Source organism: Bos grunniens, chromosome 15, assembly GCF_055505025.1.
Source record: "Bos grunniens cultivar Pamir isolate PY7600 chromosome 15, Bosgru_T2T1.0, whole genome shotgun sequence".
NCBI classification, from domain to species: domain Eukaryota; kingdom Metazoa; phylum Chordata; class Mammalia; order Artiodactyla; family Bovidae; genus Bos; species Bos grunniens.
In genome coordinates this window covers 62,422,078-62,442,406 of record NC_141179.1, presented here as the reverse complement: position 1 = coordinate 62,442,406, position 20,329 = coordinate 62,422,078, and the positions used below count along the sequence as shown (strand labels likewise).

General features: G+C 37.9%; 1 protein-coding gene across 6 annotated transcripts in view; it reads left to right on the top strand.

The window, feature by feature from the left end:
- Nucleotides 1-20,329, top strand: part of DCDC1 (doublecortin domain containing 1) — a 472,274-nt gene that overhangs the window by 238,192 nt on the left and 213,753 nt on the right. For 5 of the 6 annotated variants that reach the window (XM_086340929.1, XM_086340925.1, XM_086340930.1 and 2 more), the window contains 4 exons: nucleotides 5,655-5,756; nucleotides 9,109-9,272; nucleotides 12,342-12,467; nucleotides 15,020-15,125. In XM_086340929.1, the coding sequence (XP_086197055.1) occupies nucleotides 5,655-5,756; nucleotides 9,109-9,272; nucleotides 12,342-12,467; nucleotides 15,020-15,125 (498 nt within the window). The remainder of the gene's footprint in view (nucleotides 1-5,654; nucleotides 5,757-9,108; nucleotides 9,273-12,341; nucleotides 12,468-15,019; nucleotides 15,126-20,329) is intronic. The other variant, XM_086340926.1, reaches the window with a different exon arrangement.

Here is a 20,329-nt window from a genome sequence, read left to right as displayed (position 1 = left end):
TATGCCAAATAGTGTTATGGGGCTATTTTACATTCCCTTGCTTTTCACCAGACCTCTAGTAGTAGATCATGTTACTGCACAGCCTCTGAACTTTAGGCAGTACACAGAGGTGACATTTTCCTATGATCGCCTCTTGACAGCATTGCATCCTGAGGCAATTTAAAGCTTAGGTGTTTGGCCTTCCACTCAAGCCCAGAAGAGCTTCCTAGGTGGTCTGCCCAGCAGTTATGGAGTTTGGGCACCTTCTGTTCCCTCCACAGCTAACTCTTAACCAGACGTATAGCGCTAAAGGTCAATAAAGGCACCGAAATAGGCCTTATACAAGTCTTTAAATAGATGTCATAAATGATTCCAGGTAAAGTCAAAGAACCACGTCAGCTTAACCTTCCTGTTCAAGTTATCTTCCCCCCATATAGTTTATGGTTTGGTCATGCCTCTATAAAATCTTCACAATAAATATTGTTCTTCTGATAGTTTGTTTTGTGCCTTCACAAATATTGCATATGAAGTTATACTTAAGTTGATTTATGTACACCCATAAATATAGACATCGTACTTTAGAAATATTAGCCTAGCTACAAATTTTATTTCCCAACCCCACTAATAAACAAATTACTCTGGAATGAACAACAGAAACAGACCATTTATAGCCACGTCCATTATTAACACTCTGGTTTGAGCTGCCATCATTCACCCTTCGGATTATCTTTACTCCCTACTTTCTACTCTCCACCCAGCAGCCACAATGCTCCTTTTAAGTCAGATCCTATTACCACTCTGTTCCAATCCCTCCAAAGATCCCCTGTTTTGCTGCCCACCCTTAACCCTCTAATTTCATGTTACTTACTCTCTCTCTCTCACTCTGCTTCCAACACACACATCTTCTTGTGGTTTCTGGAACACTGGGCAGGTTCCTGCCTTAGTTTCTTTGCTCTAGCCTCTCCTTCTGCCTCCGTGCTCTTCTACCAGCTGTCTGCTTGGACAACTGCCTCACCTCCAAGTCTGTACTCAGATATTTCCTATCTTGAAGGCTAGTTCTGATTGCCTGCTTCTTATGGCGACCATACCTTTTCTTTGACCCTGGGTGTTATATCCCTTCCCTGGGGATTTTTTTCTTCTTTGCATGGCACTTATCACTTTCTGGGCTTCCCTGGTGGCTCAGATGATAAAGAATCTGCCTGCAATGCAGGAGACCCAGGTTCGATGCCTGGGTTGGAAAGACCTGCTAGAGAAGGGAATGGCCACCCATTCCAGTATTCTTGCCTAGAGAACCTTATGGACAGAGGGACCTGGAGGGCTACAGTCCATGCGGTCTCAGAGAGTTGGACATGACTGAGTGACTAGCACTTTCTCTTTTCACTACCACCTTCTAAACCCCTCCTAAGATACATTTACCATGATGCCAATGAAACCTTAGCTTCAAGGCCCCTTTCCTAGGCCCCTTCCAAAACCCTGGGAGAAACCCTAGCAATGGACACATGTTTCTCTACAATTTGCAAATATATGTTAACTACAATTGACTGAAACTATTGTCTGTTTCCACCCTGCCTTCGTCTCTGTCACATTTTCCCTTGTACCAGGTGGAGCTGAAGTGGCTGCAGGCATTTTTGAGGTCTGGCTAAGGGGAAACTGAATTGAGGAAACATTTAGTTTGAGCATGTGCTCTGCTTAGCCACTCAGTTGTGTCCCACTTTTTGTGACCTCACAGACTGTAGCCTGCCAGGCTCCTCTGTCCATGGGGATTCTCCAGGAAAGAATACTGGAGTGGGTTGCCATGCCCTCTTCCAGGAGATCTTCCCAACCCAGGGATCAAACCCAGGTCTTCCGCACTGCAGGCAGATTCTTTACCATCTGAGCCACCAGGGCATAGTGAGATGTAATTAATGGTTTGCAGTCACTTCCCGTACTGTTCAGGTAGTGCTAAGCCACCCTGGTAGAGAAGAGCTTCTAGGAAGATGGCTACTGCCTGCTGGCCATAGAGTGTCCTGCTTTTTGACTGTAAACTAGAGTGCCTGTCACCAGAGTATATGGGTGGTGGAGGAAAAACATGGTGTGAAATTAACAAAGCCAAGAAATTTGTAGAAAAGCCTTCCTCATTTTACAACTCGTATTGTAAAGCAAACTAATCAAGTTTTTCCCAATTTGACATCAATCCTAAAAGTTTTTATGAAATGGTCAACCAAGCTGTGACATCTATAGACATTTTTCTAATCAATAATGATTTTTTTGATTAACCATGCAAGAGCAAAGGTGGAATTATCTTCCTATTCTCCTTACAGAGAATGTTAGAAGATTATCATATGAAGAGGTGATAGAAGACAATTCAGCCAAAAAACATACATTGGATAATAAATTAATGAAAATACTTAGTAACTTTTTCTGGATTTTGTCCTTTTTTTTTTTTTGCTATGCATGAGCTTTTTAATATGTGTAAATTGTGATTTCTCATTTGAAATGAATATTTTATATCTAGGTTTGCATTTGTAATTTTACATTCATTTTGTTAAAGAAAGTCCACCAAGATGTATAAACTTCAGGCCTCACAAGACCTGATGTTTCCTGACCGTGCTGAATGATTTACTAACTTGTTCTGTCAAGAATCTTAGTTTGCTGGTGTTTCTTCAGCACCTGAGCAGTGATTGGCACATAGTAGTCACTCAATAAATACTTTTTGAATGAATGAATTAACAACATTACAGTGAGACATTAACATTAACCTAATTTAATTCTGCTGAAGAAAAGTTCATGTTGACATGAAAGAAAGTCATTCATGGAGCACTCCTCCTTGAAACTCTGTGCAACTAAGGGCCTAGAAGTAAATTTCAGCTTGGGGAATTTTTACTTTTATAGAAATTCAGAAAAAAAAAAAAAACACATTATATGAATGACTAGTGGAGGACAGATTTCTTTCACTTAAGCGACTAAACTTTTGCTTCAGCACTAAAGCACCTCTTTTTTCTTTATGCCATCATAGGAATTTTAGAGGCCAGAGCTTTTTTATTTGAGAACACTTCTTTTTCTGGATGTAGAAGAAAGGGCTTATTAGCATTAGTGAAGGACGCAATAAGCTAATGAAGGTCTTAGGTGTCATCCAGGTCCTATTTGCTTTCTCAGTTTGATGGTTAGCCCTCACACAGCTATTTTCTAGAATATAATTTGCTGCACTCTGAGACCATGTGGGGCAAGTCTTAACAAAGAAACGTCAACAAATTGTCCAAACTGAGCTTTTGTCAACACTGACCTTGCAGAATGCATGCCACCTAGAATTGTGAGCATCACTGCTAAACGGCTCTGTTGTTTTAAGAGTTTTGTTCGATTAGGACCCTGAAGAAATTGTTGGGACAGTAAGATTCTCCTCCCACATTATTTCCCATAGGTTTGAAGGCAACAGTTGGGTTTTACATAGTTCCTGGCTAAAGTAGAGAGATTTCTTGCTCAGAACTGTATCTTTTCTCAGAAAAGAGGTTTAAAAAAATCCCCTTTAGCAAAAGCTACTGTAGAGTGTGGAGTATCAGTGTGCCGAGGCTGACAGCTGCACCATCTCCAGTAGACCATCAGCACAAAGAAAGGCATGGGGTGGAGAGAACCCCTCCATTCTTGAGCATTATTTCTCTTTTTCTATATAAATTTTTTTTTTTTTTTTTGCCTAGAGCCTGAGGAAGTGTTATTGAAGCACATTATTTCCTAGATCAGGTTCAGTTCAGTTTAGTTGCTCAGTCGTGTCTGACTCTTTGCGACCCCATGAATCACAGCACGCCAGGCCTTCCTGTCCATCACCAACTCCTGGAGTTCACTCAAACTCATGTCCATTGAGTCGATGATGCCATCCAACAATCTCATCCTCTGTTGTCCCCTTCTCCTCCTGCCCCCAATCCCTCCCAGCATCAGAGTCTTTTCCAATGAGTCAACTCTTCGCATGAGGTGGCCAAAGTATTGGAGTTTCAGCTTCAGCATCAGTCCTTCCAATGAACACCCAGGACTGATCTCCTTTAGGATGGACTGGTTGGATCTCCTTGCAGTTCAAGGGACTCTCAAGAGTCTTCTCCAACACCACAGTTCAAAAGCATCAATTCTTTGGTGCTCAGCTTTCTTCACAGTCCAACTCTCACATTCATACATGACTACTGGAAAAACCATAGCCTTGAATAGACGGACCTTTGTTGGCAAAGTAATGTCTCTGCTTTTCAATATGCTATCTAGGTTGGTCATAACTTTTCTTCCAAGGATTAAGCATTTTGAATTTCATGGCTGCAATCACCATCTGCAGTGATTTTGGAGCCCCCAAAAATGAAGTCTGACACTGTTTCCACTGTTTCCCCATCTATTTCCCATGAAGTGATGGGACCGGATGCCATGATCTTCGTTTTCTGAATGTTGAGCTTTAAGCCAACTTTTTCATTCTCCTCTTTCACTTTAATCAAGAGGCTTTTTAGTTCCTCTTCACTTTCTGCCATAAGGGTGGTGTCATCTGCATATCTGAGGTTATTGATATTTCTCCCAGGAATATTGATTCCAGCTTGTGCTTCTTCCAGCCCAGCGTTTCTCATGATGTACTCTGCATAGAAGTTAAATAAGCAGGGTGACAGTATACAGCCTTGGCGTACTCCTTTTCCCATTTGGAACCAGTCTGTTGTTCCATGTCCAGTTCTAACTGTTGCTAGATCAGGTTAGGAGTAATTAACTCTGAAGTTGTCTCAAAAGTGAAACAGATGGTTTTTCTTTATTTTTAAATAAGATACTCTCCCAAATTATCTTCTCTGGAGATAGCCCTAGAAATGAACAAAATGGCTACTCTGATGTGATAAATCTATCAGAAAGAGAATAAAAGAACTTCTCAGAAAAAAATACAGTAAAAAGCAAGGATTTATATTATTCATCAAGTCTCTCCCGGCCTGCTTCCTTTCTTTCTTGGTGAATCGCACACCCCACATGGATCCTCAGAGTGGTCAGAGGATGGTGTTCACTCTAGAGGGGCCTTCCTTTGGGACTGGTTTATTTGGATACTTTTGACCAAAATGTTAGCTAGCATTTTCTTTTTCCAGCTGAGTGTTGCATAATGCAATGTTCTGAATTTTATCTCCGTTCTCAGCAACTTACTGCATATATGCACTTAAAATGGATGGCTTTCACTGTACCTTTATGCAATAAACTTGTCAGGTTGGATTTCCGTTCAGTGAGTCAAAACATGAGCTGAACACTGATATATTTTAAATATAAATTAAGCATTCCTCATGCAATTTGTGGCTTTATGTTTTTTCAAAAGAATAAAATGAGCTAGTTAACTGGTTGCCAGCTGACCTTTCCCTGACGCTTGCCCCATGGAAGTATTCAGTGTAGTCAGTGATTCCTCCATTAATGTCAGTGTTTTCTTCTATTTTAAGATTGTGGGGAATGCCAGTCAGGTTAAGGACACTGAAACCAGAAGGAGAAACAAGGGGCTTCCTTTATACTGTTCTAGTCTTGTTGATTTTCATTGCCAGTTACTTGCATGTGGTCATACAGGCCGTCCTTGCTTTACACAGTTCCCATATGCATGACTTTCAGTCAACAATGTACTGTGCAAAGTCAGGACTGCTTGTGTTTATATATGTATTCATATGTATGTTTATGTGTGCATATATTTCTTTTTGATTCTGAATGTGCTTATGTTTCAGATATTTGAAAATGGTAAAGATACAGGAGAGATCTCTGTTTGTATCAGTAAAAAAGATCTGGAGCCTAACAGCCCAACTCAAGCTGGCTGCATGATGGAAAGAGTGAGTTTACTGACTTTCCATTGATGACTATGAGTGTCCTCTAAGTTACTTGTAGTTAATTTAGGCAATTACATCTTTACCATTGTTTAGAAAAGATCAATGATTTGCTGGTCTGTAAAGATTCATAATTTCAAACTTAACTTGTGGATTCCAGAGGTTCTCAGCTTTAGTATAGTATTAACTCCTGGCCTCTTACTTAATAGCATCTCAATCTTCATTATGCTTTTATTTGAAAATCTGTCTATACTGGACTCTGGAATTGCCCTCTTGTCCACACATTGAAAAGAAGTGACATGATACCCAGTGAAGGGTGTGTTCTGGGTGGAGGGTATTTCCAAACCCTAGACCCTGGGCAGGTAACACACTGCCCTGGTCTTTGCCTGTGCTAATTTTGAGCAAGTCCAGATGGTTTATCTTAGGCATTCTTACCTTTGCCTGTTTTTCAGACAATTGGGATGTTTCTCAGGCACAACCGACATGCTCAGGGTCCTTACTTTGTGTCTTTGTCTGGCATGAAAGGACACTGAATACCCTGTTGTTTACAAATTGGGGTTATTCGCCTGAGTGCTCAGCAGCGCTCTGGGCTCCGTTGCTTGACCTTTGCTCAGAAACTTGCTCCTTTTCCTCCCCTTCAGTTCAGCACTCTCAGTCCTACCTCTCCCTGGTGGTATCCATTACCTGCACTTCATAGTTAGTCACAAAAGTTAATCATCCGATCATTAGCTGAGCTCAGAAGAGATGGGAAGTGCTACCTTGATTGATTAGAGAGAGAGAAGGATAAAGAGTCTTGTCTTTTTTTATTAACCGTCACATCCCTGACTATAGAAATCACCATGATACAAAAGCCTTCCCAGAATTCTGTACTTATAATCCCTCTTTTTCAACATTAGAATAGTTCCCATTTTTATTTGTATAAAAAATTGAAGATGGCATTTATGTTAGATTACACAGGAAGATATTATTCTGTAGATAGCTTTTGTTGGCTAATGGCACACTGAAATTGATCTGTAATTTGCTTCTATATGCAAGATTACTTGGGGGGAAACCTTTATCTAGGGGCATAATAAAGTTCTCTGTGGGAGAGGCCTTGTGACACCCAAGGACAACTGTTCTCTTCATGCACACTTGCCTCAATCACTAGCCTAAGATGTTTCACACTCCTCTCAGGCCCCTGAACAAATTTTTATCCTATAAAGGCCTGGTGATGATAGCTTTAAAGATAAACGGGTGAAGATTATCACAATTTTTGGTCACTATAGCCCAGCCCTCACCAGTGACCTTGAGATGAAAGGCATTGAGGCCTTACCTCCTATAGGCTGTCGAATGCTCATCTTTGAACACCTAAAATGCAGTGTGTTGCCAAGTTGAGAAAATAGAGATCGTAATGCAACTCCTGTGAAAGTGCATTTGTTAAGTGGTCAGGTGTTCATATCTCTTCTCCACTTCACACTCCTGTTCTATGTGTACTTCTCTCCTGGATCAGGCCTTAAATCTTTCATATCTTGCCCTGTAAAAAAAGATGATGCCTGTAAAGCAGAATCACTGGGATTTAAAAAATGAACAACATTACATGTTTTCTGAAATAATAGCAAAGCCACAAAAATTAAGCTCAAGGGCTGAGACCACACAGAAATAAATGTAAGGGCTTTATAAGTATAATCCATAGATTCCAAAACTTGTTTGTGGTTCCAGTGAAAAAAAAGCAAAACACAGATTTTTATTGTTCTAACGCTTTTACTTATTCTACTCATAAAGAGAATCAGTTCTGTTCAGTGGCTCAGTTGTGTCCAATTCTTTGTGACCCTGTGGACTGCAGCATGCCAGGCTTCCCTGTCTATCACCAACTTCCAGAGCTTGCTCAAACTCATGTCTATTGAGTTGGTGATCATCACTATCTAACATCTCATCCTCTGCCACCCACTTCTTCTTTTGCCTTCAGTCTCTCCCAGCAACAGGGTATTTTCCAATGAGCAGAGATACTGGTGGTGGTGGTGGTTTAGTCGCTCAGTCATGTCCAACTCTTGTGACCCCATGTACTGCAGCCCACCAGGCTCCTCTGTCCATGGGATTTCCCAGGCAAGAATACTAGTGGGTTGCCATTTCCTTCTCCAGGGGGAGATAAGGTTATTTATCCCTAATTCACGCAAAATCTAGAGGCTTTCTATAGATATAGTTGCAGGTCAAAGAAAATATTTTATATTTGGTTAAGAGTTTATAACCAATTGGTGAGGAAAGAAGGGATATATGACAGGCTTTCAACTTTCTCTCCTTTTCTCTGGGCCTCTGCATTTAGCACATCCAAATATACCTTCAGTTCAATGGGAATTAATAGAAGGAGCAAAAAAGATAGCCTGACCAGCAGCCAGGCAAGAAAAGGCTACAACTACATCCGCATCCCTGCCGAGATTATAGAGTAACAAGAAATTGAGAGACACAAGAACTGACAAGGGAGAGAAAAAAAGGAAGCCTGTGACAGAAGGTTGGGGGGAGTAGAGTGATGGATAGTGTGGGGCGCAGCACGGAAGAGAGCAGAGGCCTAAACACTCAAACAAAGGTGACGGGTGATTTTGAAAAATATCTTTTAAAATTCCATGCCCAACACAGTTCAGCTGGATTTACTTTCATTTGAAATATGCCCTCAGTTAGAAATATCTTGATAATCAAGAGATCTCAAATGTAAGACAGAAGCAAACAGACAATGCTATTATTTAAAATATTAAACGATAGCATTTCATATTTCATACTTCAATTACATTATATTTACAACCTGAAAGCACTCATTATTGAAGCCCCTGGCAAGCTTCTGCAGAGCGCTTCATTGATACATCCAGGATGAGGTCTTCCAAATGAAGCAACATAGGCTAAAAGTTGTGTTTATTTTTGCTGTCCTGTCACTGGTGGATGGTTCCGCCGTTGGCTACCTGAGGTTAGCCGGGGACGGGAGACGGCTGACTGTAAAACTTGAACATCCTCTGGAAGGACCCAACAGAGTGTGCAGCTCGGACAAGGAAAGCATAACCCTTATCAGAGAGGACCGTTTCCGTGTGTAGAAGCTAAATGCTCTTTCTGTAGGACTGTCACATCTGCTTTCAGTCCCCATGCCAAAGGGTCAGAGCTCAATCACAAGCCTGTGGCACCCCCTGCTGGTTAAAAGCCCATGCTCATTTTGTTACTTTACACTGAGCTAAACATCGCTGTGATTTCACACTTCTTTTAACATTCTATATGAATTTAATTACCATTTGTTTGGACTTCCTTTGTTACAGAGGAGAGACAGTTTATTACAGGTGTTCACGTTTTACCTTATTTCTTTTCCTTCTTCATCCCTCCCCACCCACCCCGACCCAACCAGTTACTTCTCAAGATTCATCAAAGACTTCAAGGTTCTTCCATCCACCCACCAGGCCTCAATTTTTCTTCAATCCGGCTTTTTGATGAGCACGGTCAAGAAATTAAGAATCTGCTTTCGCTGAAGAATGAGCAAAAAATTTGGGTCTCTTATGGTAAAGCATACAGGTAGGAGCAAGGTGTTTATTCTGTCTGTCCTCAATTTTTCTGTGGCAACCTAATGGAAAAGGAGAGTTGAGAAGCCAGGTAGCACCTTCTATGGGGGAAAAAAAAATTATTTTCATTTCCAATAAAATTCCAGGGCTTTTTTTTTAACGAGGCAGTATTGTTTGTGGGATATGACATCTCTCTCTCTCCCTCTCTGTCTCTGACTTTCTGTCTTAATGCCTTGTCATAGTTCTTGAAGTCTGCCTGTCAGCACAGCAAGTGGGATTTGTTCATGTCTGAGTAGTCACCTTAATGATAGCAGATGGAAACGCCACAGGGGGCCCAAGCCCATCACACTGTCGTTGTCGCACACTGCCCTGACCTGCTTCCACTCCTCTATTTTTTTGTCCCTTTTTAAAGGAGAAATGGATGGTAATTGAAAAGGATCTTAAGCAAGATTTATGAAGCTGTAGACAACATGATTCCCCACTATCTCTCTCTGTTTTCACAAATAAAGTCTTAACCTTTTAAGCACCAATGACAGGACAGCTAAAGATAAATTGGTAAAGCTTGTAAGCCCTATCCTATCAAAGTTATATTTCTCAAAAGCGCCTTGCATTATTCCACAAAAATTACTGGTTATTACTGAGCATTGTGTAAATTTTTGTAGATTGGTAAATTCCTGCATAAAATTATCAGCGTTTCTGAGAAAAGAAAAAGGCTGCAGTCTACAGGCATTGATGAGCCGAGCTGTTGTGTGGAATATCTTGGAAATTTATGCATATTTTGACAGGGCACATCCAGATGAACTCTAAAACTGCTTGTCAGGAAACTTAAACACACTTTTTTGCCTACTTTTAATCTTTTTGTTTTGTTTTGTGTTCAGCTCTTTATCTGTAAAACAAAACAGGAGAAATAAGAGAAATAATTTTGCTTGTAGAATGTAATTGAGCATATATTAATTATAAAATAGCATAGAGAAAACTAGGAGCTGATTGGATTTACTATATATTCTAATAATCAAAGTCAAATCTGCTTAGAAATCCATGAGGGTTTTGGGAAACCTTGGTAGAATTAGTTATAGGTAGCATATTGCAAAATCTATTTCATCTGTCTCAGTGGAATAAAATTAAAATACTTAATAGTATCTATACTGTGTAATTTATAAAACTGAAAAATACCTGTAAGGAATGGCGCTTTTCCTATGTAGGCAGATTTCAAAACATAATTACATTGTGAGAATTATATTTACAATGATAAGAATAGTGATGAATTTTAAAGTGGCAAGAATTCTTGTATAATTTAGGAAGCTCTTCAAATTACAAGAAAAAGCTTTAATAAAATACGTCTCATAATTTCTACTCAAATGTCATTATTAAAGTGAAAGCAATGACTAATTTTGATGTTTTTAATGAGGTTTGCTATTATACAGTATTTTAATATGATCATACACTTGTTCTTGGTTAACTAGATTATATTTATGGAGTAACAAAAAATGCTAAGTATCTGAACTATTCTAAAATCAACTGAGAGTCATAGCTGGTAGAATTTATAAATGTGTAATTTGTATATCATTACCATTTTAATAGCATAATATATATGCATATATATTTGATTTTGAATCCAGTGTAAACCACTAGGAAACCATTATAGCATTTTGCTACTACTGAAACTTCCAAATTAATATCAGAAAAGTTATTTCCATCTAGTTTAAAATATATTGAGAAAATGCACAATATGTACTAAGAAAATGATATTCATTTTCAGGGAGTAATTCTAATGTGTCTAATACATGTTGATATACAAGGTCTGATTACTCATTTGCAGAAGATTTTGGCAATATCTGCTTCTCTTTTGAGTCCTTTAGTTGTTTTCTCTCTTTAGTTGTTTTTACTTGTTTTCTCTCTTTAGGCTCTTTAGTTGTTTTTATTGTGAAAAATGTCCAGTACACAGAACACTTGATACAATGAAGATTTATATATATCCTTTACCTAAGTTCATCAATTAAAGACTTTGCCGCATTTCTTTTGCCTCTTTTATATCTCCTTTCTCTCACTTTTGAACAGTTTGGGATTAACTCCAGTCACTAAAGTTTTACTCCTAAATGTTATAGGTCATATAACTAAAGAACAGAAAGTTCTTCTCTGTCCCTGTTATAATATCTAACACAGTCAACAATAATATAATATCATCCAACATGTAATCAAACTACCCAAAATATGCTTTAGAGCTTTTTTGTAATCCAGTATCCAGATAAGCATCATCTGTTGCATTTAGTTATTTTCTTTAGTTCTCTTTAATCTAAAATATTCTCCTATCTTTTGTTTTATTTTTCATGATAATGGTTTTCTTTTTGAAGAGTTCAGACACTTTTCTTGTATAGTGCCTCACATTCTAGACTTGTCTGAGTGTTTTCTCATGATTATATTCAGTTTAAATATTTTTGGAAATACTACACAGGTGAGGTGAGAGAGCCCTGTGATTCTAAAGGTAAATAGCAGTGTTTGTCACTAATTTCAAAAACAAAATGGCTCACAATTGACATAGTTGCCATTCTTTTTACTTAAGATCTTTTCCCATGATTTTAATTTTTACATAATTAAATTAACCTAAAGTAATATACCTAATAGTATGTAATATGAAAAATCAAGTCAGCATAGCATTTACTGAGCTTACAAAACATAGCTGTTTGTAGCCAAATATGAAAGTTTAATTTAATTATAGGCTTCAAAGATTATTATGGGTATATTGCATTGTAGTTATACATGAAAAATGAACATTACAAGGCTGACAGTTGATTCTTTTTCTCAACTATATGCTTTGTTTTATTATTGAAATCATTTTTTTAAATGTGCAACATTTGAAACATTTATGTGTTGCAACTATCCTAGGCATATTATAAATCAAACTAAAATGTGCATGTCAGGTATCAGTATAAAATACCAACAATAGGGCTGTATAGTAGGAAATTCACTTATTTCTGGATGTTATTTGACATGGGAATGCATGTTTTATTGACTATTTATACTCAAAGTTTAGAGTTTGTATAATTTTACAGATATATTTGATTTTTGTTTTTCCATTTTCCAGATCTCCACTGAACCCTGTTTTGGGTTTGACTTTTGACCAGGTGACTGCATTCGCCAGAGGTGGCATTACAGTTGTATATAAAACCTTCTTGGACCCTAATGCCCTTCTGCTACCTGGATGTGACAAGTAAATTAACAAGTTCTTGGTTAAGCAATCTGAATCGCCTAATTCAGTTTTCCCAGAGTGAGAGATTTAAACACTAAAAGATGTTACTTAAATCATCTTAAATAAACAATCATTTATTTTATTGACTTATTTCATGATATCATGAGCTGTTGAAGACTTGCCATTAAGTTCCCTGGAGTTTTAGAAAACACATGGGACAATGAGCAGAGTATAGTCTTCTGCTTTGCAAAGTTAATGATTTTATTTGAAATGTAAAAACTGTTTGCAGGGGATTTTTTTAGACTAACAATTTTAAATGGAATTATTAAAATAGTAAATAATGAGTTCTTTTATGTGAGTGTTCATATTTAAGCATCTCATTTGATGATGATAAGTTAGAGATGAAAGCACTATCCTAGAGGCATAGTGCGCAGAAGAGCGGGAGTTAGATCCAGGCACTGGACCCGTATCTACTCGTGATTGTCCATGAGCAGACAGGTATCAATTTCCTATGGGTTAATGATAAAACCCAGCAGTTACTGATTGTTGACCATAGGCCAGGCACGGTTCTATTAATAAATGAATTGGATGAGAGCATATTTAATCTGCAAAATAATTATTTTAATCCTGCTGCTGCTAAGTCGCTTCAGTCGTATCCGACTCTGTGTGACTCCATAGGCATGCATTTCCTTCTCCAATGCATGAAAGTGAAAAGTGAAAGTGAAGTCGCTCAGTCTTGTCTGACTCTAGCGACCCCATGGACTGCAGCCTACCAGGCTCCTCCGTCCGTGGGATTTTCCAGGCAAAAGTACTGGAGTGGGGTGCCATTGCTTATTAGGCTATTATTACTCCATTTTTATAGAGGCAGAAACTGAGGCACAGAACGGCATTTTCCTAGCCACACGACTTGGGCGAGGATTCTAACCCAGGTTGTCTTTCTTAAGAACTGAGATAGATAACCACTACCTAGCACTGCCTAGTAGTACTTTCTATGATGATGGAATCAGAATTTGTGGCCAATGAGCACTTGAAATATGACTAGTGTGACTGAGAAACTGAATTTTAAATTTTGTTAAACCAATTTTAATTTAAGTAGGCATATGTGGCTTGTGGCTACCATATTGGATACCACGATGCTGACACTATGTTGGATTAGGTGACCTATCTGTAAAGTCCCATCTAACTTTGATATTTTGTAATTTAACCAGTTACAACTTTCTTTAATATAGTGGTGAAAAAGCTGAAATAGAGGACAGATCTAGAGAACCAAAAGCAGTCTGATGAGGTCAGTCAGTCGAGCTAATGTCAACCTATTGCTGCTGCTGCTGCTAAGTCACTTCAGTTGTGTCCGACTCTGTGCAACCCTATAGATGGCAGCCCACCGGGCTCCTCTGTCCCTGGGATTCTCCAGGCAAGAATACTGGAGTGGGTTGCCATTTCCTTCTCCAACAACCTATTGCTAAGTATGTCTAAAAAGACAGACCCTTTGATCTTCTCTATCCCCCAGTGGCTGCCTGCAGTTTCTAGACAAGATTATAATGTTCTGCCTTGTTTTCTTTCTCTTTATGGATAGAAAATAACTCAACACTCTTTATTAAAAGCATTTTCATTTATGAGAAGATTTATTTCATGTGTAATAATCTTTCTCTAAGCTGTTAAATTTGCCTTTCCCTTTGGTTTTTAGCTATGAGTTTAATTTTTAATTTATGTATTGCTTCTTTATTTTACTTCTTCAAGTGCAATGAATACTGCCTTAATGAATGGATTTAAATTAAATCTGATTCCCTAAATATAAAAATGTGAAACTGCCTTTATTGAACATGAACTAGTTTGAAGATAATTTACTTAATTTTTGGATTCCATTTGAACTTTCTTTCTATACTCTGAAATGGATCATTTGAGATCTTAGTCATCATGCCCTTACTTATATTTCTCAGACTATTGAAAGAAAACTACCATCACCATTTCTAGAACTGCTTTTTGTTGAATAGCATGCTGTATGGTATATCTTAACATAGCAGTGTTGAGCCGCAACTTTCTTTAGGGTAAGAATGGACTCACTGTTAAAATAAGTAATTTGGCTGAGTTAAGAATGAAGCCAGCCCCTCTAGTTTGTGATTCATCTATGTACTCTCTAGACTGTGCTGCCTTTTAAAAGGCTCTCTTAAAAATACCAAGCTAATATTCTGTATACAAACATTATAAATATAAAAGCATGCTTTATTATTATAGATCAGTATATTTACGATAACTTTAACAATGAAGATGATCTCCACTGTGAGTGATTCTGTAAGATTAAAAATTTTTTTGTTTCTTTGTTATGTTAATAATTAACTAGGCATTGGGTCCCCCCAATATCATAAATAATAGCAAGGAAAAAATTTAAAGCCTTCCTTTTCCCAATTATAGCTACCAGGATACTTTATAAATTACTGTTTAGAAAGATTATAGACTATACATTGGTTTTTCTCTCACTAGAAGAGTAAGATGTATAAATTATCATACTAATAGGTTAAAGAGTGCTAAAACTCATTTTATTCTAATAAGAACAATTACATATTTTGTTTTCTTAGTTGGGACATTTGTGAGGGATTTCCAAATAACTTCAGTGACACCAGTCAACAGGTACCTGATCAATTTGAAAAGGTGGACATGGAGAACAGTTTCCTACAGAACAAGGTCAGAATTATTTGTTGTTCTTGATAAGAATATTTTATGTATTGGACACTCAGTCAATACGTGGTGACTGGGTAGATATTTTTGAAATTTTGGAAAACTGTAAATTATTTTACAAATGTTAGGGGCAAGTATTATGCTCTGCGTGCATGCATGTGAAGTCGCTTCAGTCCTGTCTGAATCTTTGAGACCCCATGGACTGTAGCCCACCAGGCTCCTCTGTCCATGGGATTCTCCAGGCAAGATTACTGGAATGGGAGGCCATGCCCTCCTCCAGGGGATCTTCCCAACCCACGGATTGAACCTGTGTCTCTTATGTTCTTCTGCATTGGCAGGCAGGTTCTTTATTTACCACTAGTGCCACCCCGTTACTTAAGCACTTTGAAACTGAACCAATATTGAGAAGGGTTAGAGGAAGGGGTAAGGTGGGAGTTTGACATCGACATGTATACACTGCTATATTTAAAATAAGTGACCAACAAAGACATACTGTATAGTACAGGGAACTCTGCTCAATGTTCTGTAATAACCTGAATGGGAAAAGAGTTTGAAAAAGAACAGGAAGAAGAAAAAAAACTGTACCAATATGTATCATTTCTACCTAAGAAATATTCTACTTGTATTACATCATTTAAGTATAATTGTTCAGCATATTTTCTTTATACCAACTACATTAATAAGTTGCATTTGTTTAAGAAATTCTTTAAGATGGCTCATATCTTTATACTCTAGAATCTGATCTATATTTTCTATGGGTCAATGTATCTAAGTAGCACAAGTTCTTCAGAAAGCTGTACTTATAACACAATCCAGAAGGTCTCTTCATTAATTTACTTTAGAAATTTATCTTTCAGTAAAGAATTTTTTCTGCCTGTGAGCTATGAAACACATTTTATAATTATTTGTAATTAATTATTATTAATTACTCCTGTCTCTAAAGAAGGAGTAACTCTTTTCTTTTTCTCAGTTGGTTGAGTTACGTAGGGTTGTTCATTTCAGCTGCATACTGCTGCTGCTGCTAAGTCGCTCCAGTCGTGTCCGACTCTGTGCGACCCCACAGACGGCAGCCCAGCAGGCTCCCCTGTCCCTGGGATTCTCCAGGCAAGAACACTGGAGTAGGTTGCCATTTCCTTCTCCAATGCGTGAAAGTGAAAAGTGAAAGTGAAGTTGCTCAGTCGTGTCCAACTCTTAGCGACCCCATGGACTGCAGCCTACCAGGCTCCTCTGCCCATGGGATTTTCCAGGCAAGAGTACTGGAGTGGGTTGCCATTGAATTCGTGAAATCAAAACCAAAAAGTACCCACAGAGACAGAGACGCTCAGAGAAAGCAGGGCTTCTTGTTAACTAGTTTGGGCCCTTTCTTTGTGAGAGATAATGCAAAAGACACATTGTCCCAACCTGCTGTTTTTCAATTTCTCCATGTTGCTCATTCAGTCTTTTATGTCAAAATTTATACCAAAAACGTTAGTTGTTTCAAGGTATATGTGAAGCTAAATTGTATAATTGTAAAGCTAGAGTAAAATAAACAATTATTTCTAGTCCTGTTTCTGAGCAAATTTAGAAAATAAATGTAAGTTGAATGGTGTCCTAAGAATTAATGCATTTTGTATTTTATATTCAGTGACATTAAGGTTTATTTGCCATAGTTCTCTGATCCTGTTGGCATTCTTTTTTAGCTTTTTTTTTTTTTTTGCTGTAGCTTTATTTTCTCAAAAACTTATATACCTAACCATTGCCTATTATTCATATCATCATCTGGCCTTCATTGATCTCCATGATTCATCTCCAGTCTTCCCCCACTTTGTCTTTTCAATCCTCTCCGTTTCTTGATCTTTGTGTACCTGACCGTACAGTCGGAGCTAATAAACGGAGTCCCCTACATGATTTACACTTCGGTTTATTTGTGCCATTCCATGTGTTGTTCTTTGCTAGGATACAATCCCTCCATTACTATTTACTTTTTAAGGCTTTCTTCAATTTCTTCTTTATCCATGAAGCCTTCTCAGATCCTCCAGAGAAATTTAACTTCAAGTTATATTTTGTGACCCCAGAACTCCTTTTCACACTTTGAAAATTGTTCTTAGAGTTTGTGTTTTGGTAAAGGCACTTGCTTTTGTGTCTTTCTCTTCCACTAAACTGATAATTCTTTGGATACAGATTTTATGTCTTACTCATCTATGCGTTCATGAGTGCTGGAACAAAGTCTTGGATATAGAGCAGGTACACAATACGTTTTCATGAATGATTTTTTAAATTTAGCCATAATCTCTTTTAAGGCTCACTATTCTCTAATATGTTCTTTGTGTGTTAGCCAAGCTAAATTGTTCATTTGTTGTTTTCTGAGTCCATGATTTCTGTTATTATGCCCACATGAATCCCTCTGCCTGGAATTCAACCTTTCTTTCTTTGTCACCAACCCCCACCTTCTCTGACACCCTTATGCCATATCCTAGCATGGTACTGGCATATAGTTGGCATTCAACTGATGCTTATTGAAATCCTGCCCATCATTCTAGCCTTATCTGATTTGTGCCTGCTTCATAAAATCTTTCTTTACCGCAACCCCACCCCCAAACCAGATATGATGTTTCTGACCTTGATACCCCTGCTGCATCCATTCTATACCCTTTATAATGACACTGACTCTGTTCTGTTCCTCTTGCAACATTTTTTGATGATTTGAAGTCAATCATTGTTCCAAGTTTGGGCATATTTTAGCTCACATTAGAGTAGAACAAAATGGTAGATTCCACTGAGATTATTGGTATCATATCATAAAGGATCTTCATTCAAATGGATGTTGTTCTGTAGAAAATACAGAGCCATTGGAAACATTCAAGCAGAGGCAGATGTGATTTGATCCTGTGTTAGGAAGATATCTTGGGAGATCTTTATCTTATCCTCCTACCCCTGCCTTGCAGATTAGAAATTTTTAGAACCAAAGAGCATTCTGATCATTCTTGTCTCTGCTATAGTATCTAGGTGCTCAGAGTTAGCTGAGTGGAACTGATTTCTCTAGTTAATTAACTCATTCAATAGAAACCAGGTCAAACCTGAGGGGGAAAAAAAGGATAGTGAAGAGGAAATGTCAGAGGAAAAGAACTAGAAAGGCCTCTCTCTTTGATTTTAAACCCAAGTAGAACTTTGAAAGAAAACTATATTTTGTAATGTTGAAAAATGAGAAAATAAAAACCAATAGTTATTTTATCACTATTAATTTGTTCTAATGATTTAGTGAAAGTGAGAAAAGACCTCATCCTGCAAGTTTGTACACTACTGTATTTTTAGAAGAAGAAATTGGTTTTGAATAAAATTTCAGCTCAGTCAAAATAGTGATAAACTGGATAGTAAAGAGACACTTTCAAAGAAAGTTTCCCTTAGCTGTGAAACCTTTGAAATCCTTTCAGAAAAATGTCTCCAGTTATATACAGAGGTGATCAGTGCATTGGAAATAGCAATTTAATAACTTGAAAAGGAGCACTTTTAAGAGAGATTCAGGCAGAGGTCATGGGTATCTAGAGGGCATTTTATTGTAGAATCTTGATGCTCATCACAGTAAAGGAGGACACTAAGAGGATTACAACAGGGATAGAGAGGAGGGAGGCAAAAGCCGATACTCTTGCTGCATACGTTTTCAAATTGGCTTGAGATAGAGGTATCAGTGCCCAACCCCGACTGTTCTTTTAAATCTCGTATTGACAAGTAAAACCTTTCCTACAGAGAAAAATTTGGAACATGTAATCCCTATTAGTAATGTGGAAGGCAGATATAATGCTGACAATTACAACCTGTTGCTCTTTTATCCATTTCAAAAAAAGATTTGAAATCTACTACACATGGAGAATTCCGGTGAAAACATCTTTCAACAGTTCTATTGTTACTTAAGTTGGCAACACTTTTTGATTGCACTAGTTTAAGGGCAATATACTTATATGTTTCCATGAAATGGATGAGATACAAACTTCATGGTAGTTAATAAAAAAAATATTCCTGAGAAGAATAGCTTATTTATGGGAAAACATAGCAGAAAAATACACTCCAGCATTTGGCAGGTCTTATATTCTGTCAATGGAGAAGGAAATGGCAACCCACTCCAGTGTTCTTGCCTGGAGAATCCCAGGGATGGGGGAGCCTGGTGGGCCGCCGTCTGTGGGGTTGCACAGAGTCGGACACGACTGAAACGACTTAGCAGCAGCAGCATATTCTGTCAAAAAGACAAGGAAACTGATTTTGATCCTAGCCTTTTGGTATGATCAGACATCAGCAGAACATTAGAAACAATTACTAGTATAGAAACAGTAAGCAAAACACCAAGTTATGATTTTAGAATTATGGCATGTTGATTATAAGTTTACTTGTAAATTCAACAATCATGGATGCCAGAAGAATATATTATTCTATATGTCAAAAAAGAGGCTAGGAAAAGGTAGACAATTCTTTACTGTCCTATTTCTTTGGAGAGCAAGTCATCAATAAATAATATTTTTTCAGATAATTTATACTGGAGAAAATGCAATTTTTAATCTCAATTTTGAATTTATTGCCCTTAGAATGGGATACTGGACTTTTAATGAAATTCCAAATCCCTTCCTTATTTTTAGACCTATAGCTGGAATCTATTGAGGACTGCACACCTAAATACTAGATATTTTGGTTGTTCAGTTTCATAATTATGTTGTTGTTCCATTGCTCAGTCATGTCCAACTCTTTACAACCCCATGGACTGCAGCAAGCCAGGCTTCCCTGTCTTTTACTATCTCCTGGAGTTTGCTCAAACTCATGTTCATTGAGTCGATGATGCTATCCAACCATCTCATCCTCTGTCACCCCCTTCTCCTCCTGCCTTCAATCTTTCCCAGCAACAGGGTCTTTTCAGATGAGTTGGCTCTTCACATCAGGTGGCCAAAGTACTGGAGCTTCAGCTTCAGCATCAGTCCTTCCAGTGTATATTCAACGTTGATTTCCTTTAAGATTGACTGGTTTAATCTCCTTGCAGTCTAAGGGACTCTCAAGAGTCTTCTCCAATACCACAGCATAATTATGAGCTCACTAATATTTCTGCTTTTCAGTTTTTCTAGTTCTTGGTCTTAGAGGTAGGTGGATTGATCAGTTTATAGATTTAGAGAATGAAAACAATAAGTATGAATATCAAGGGGATGAGGAAAGAGATTTTAGAACATTTTTTGTAGGTGTGATTTTAATTTGTA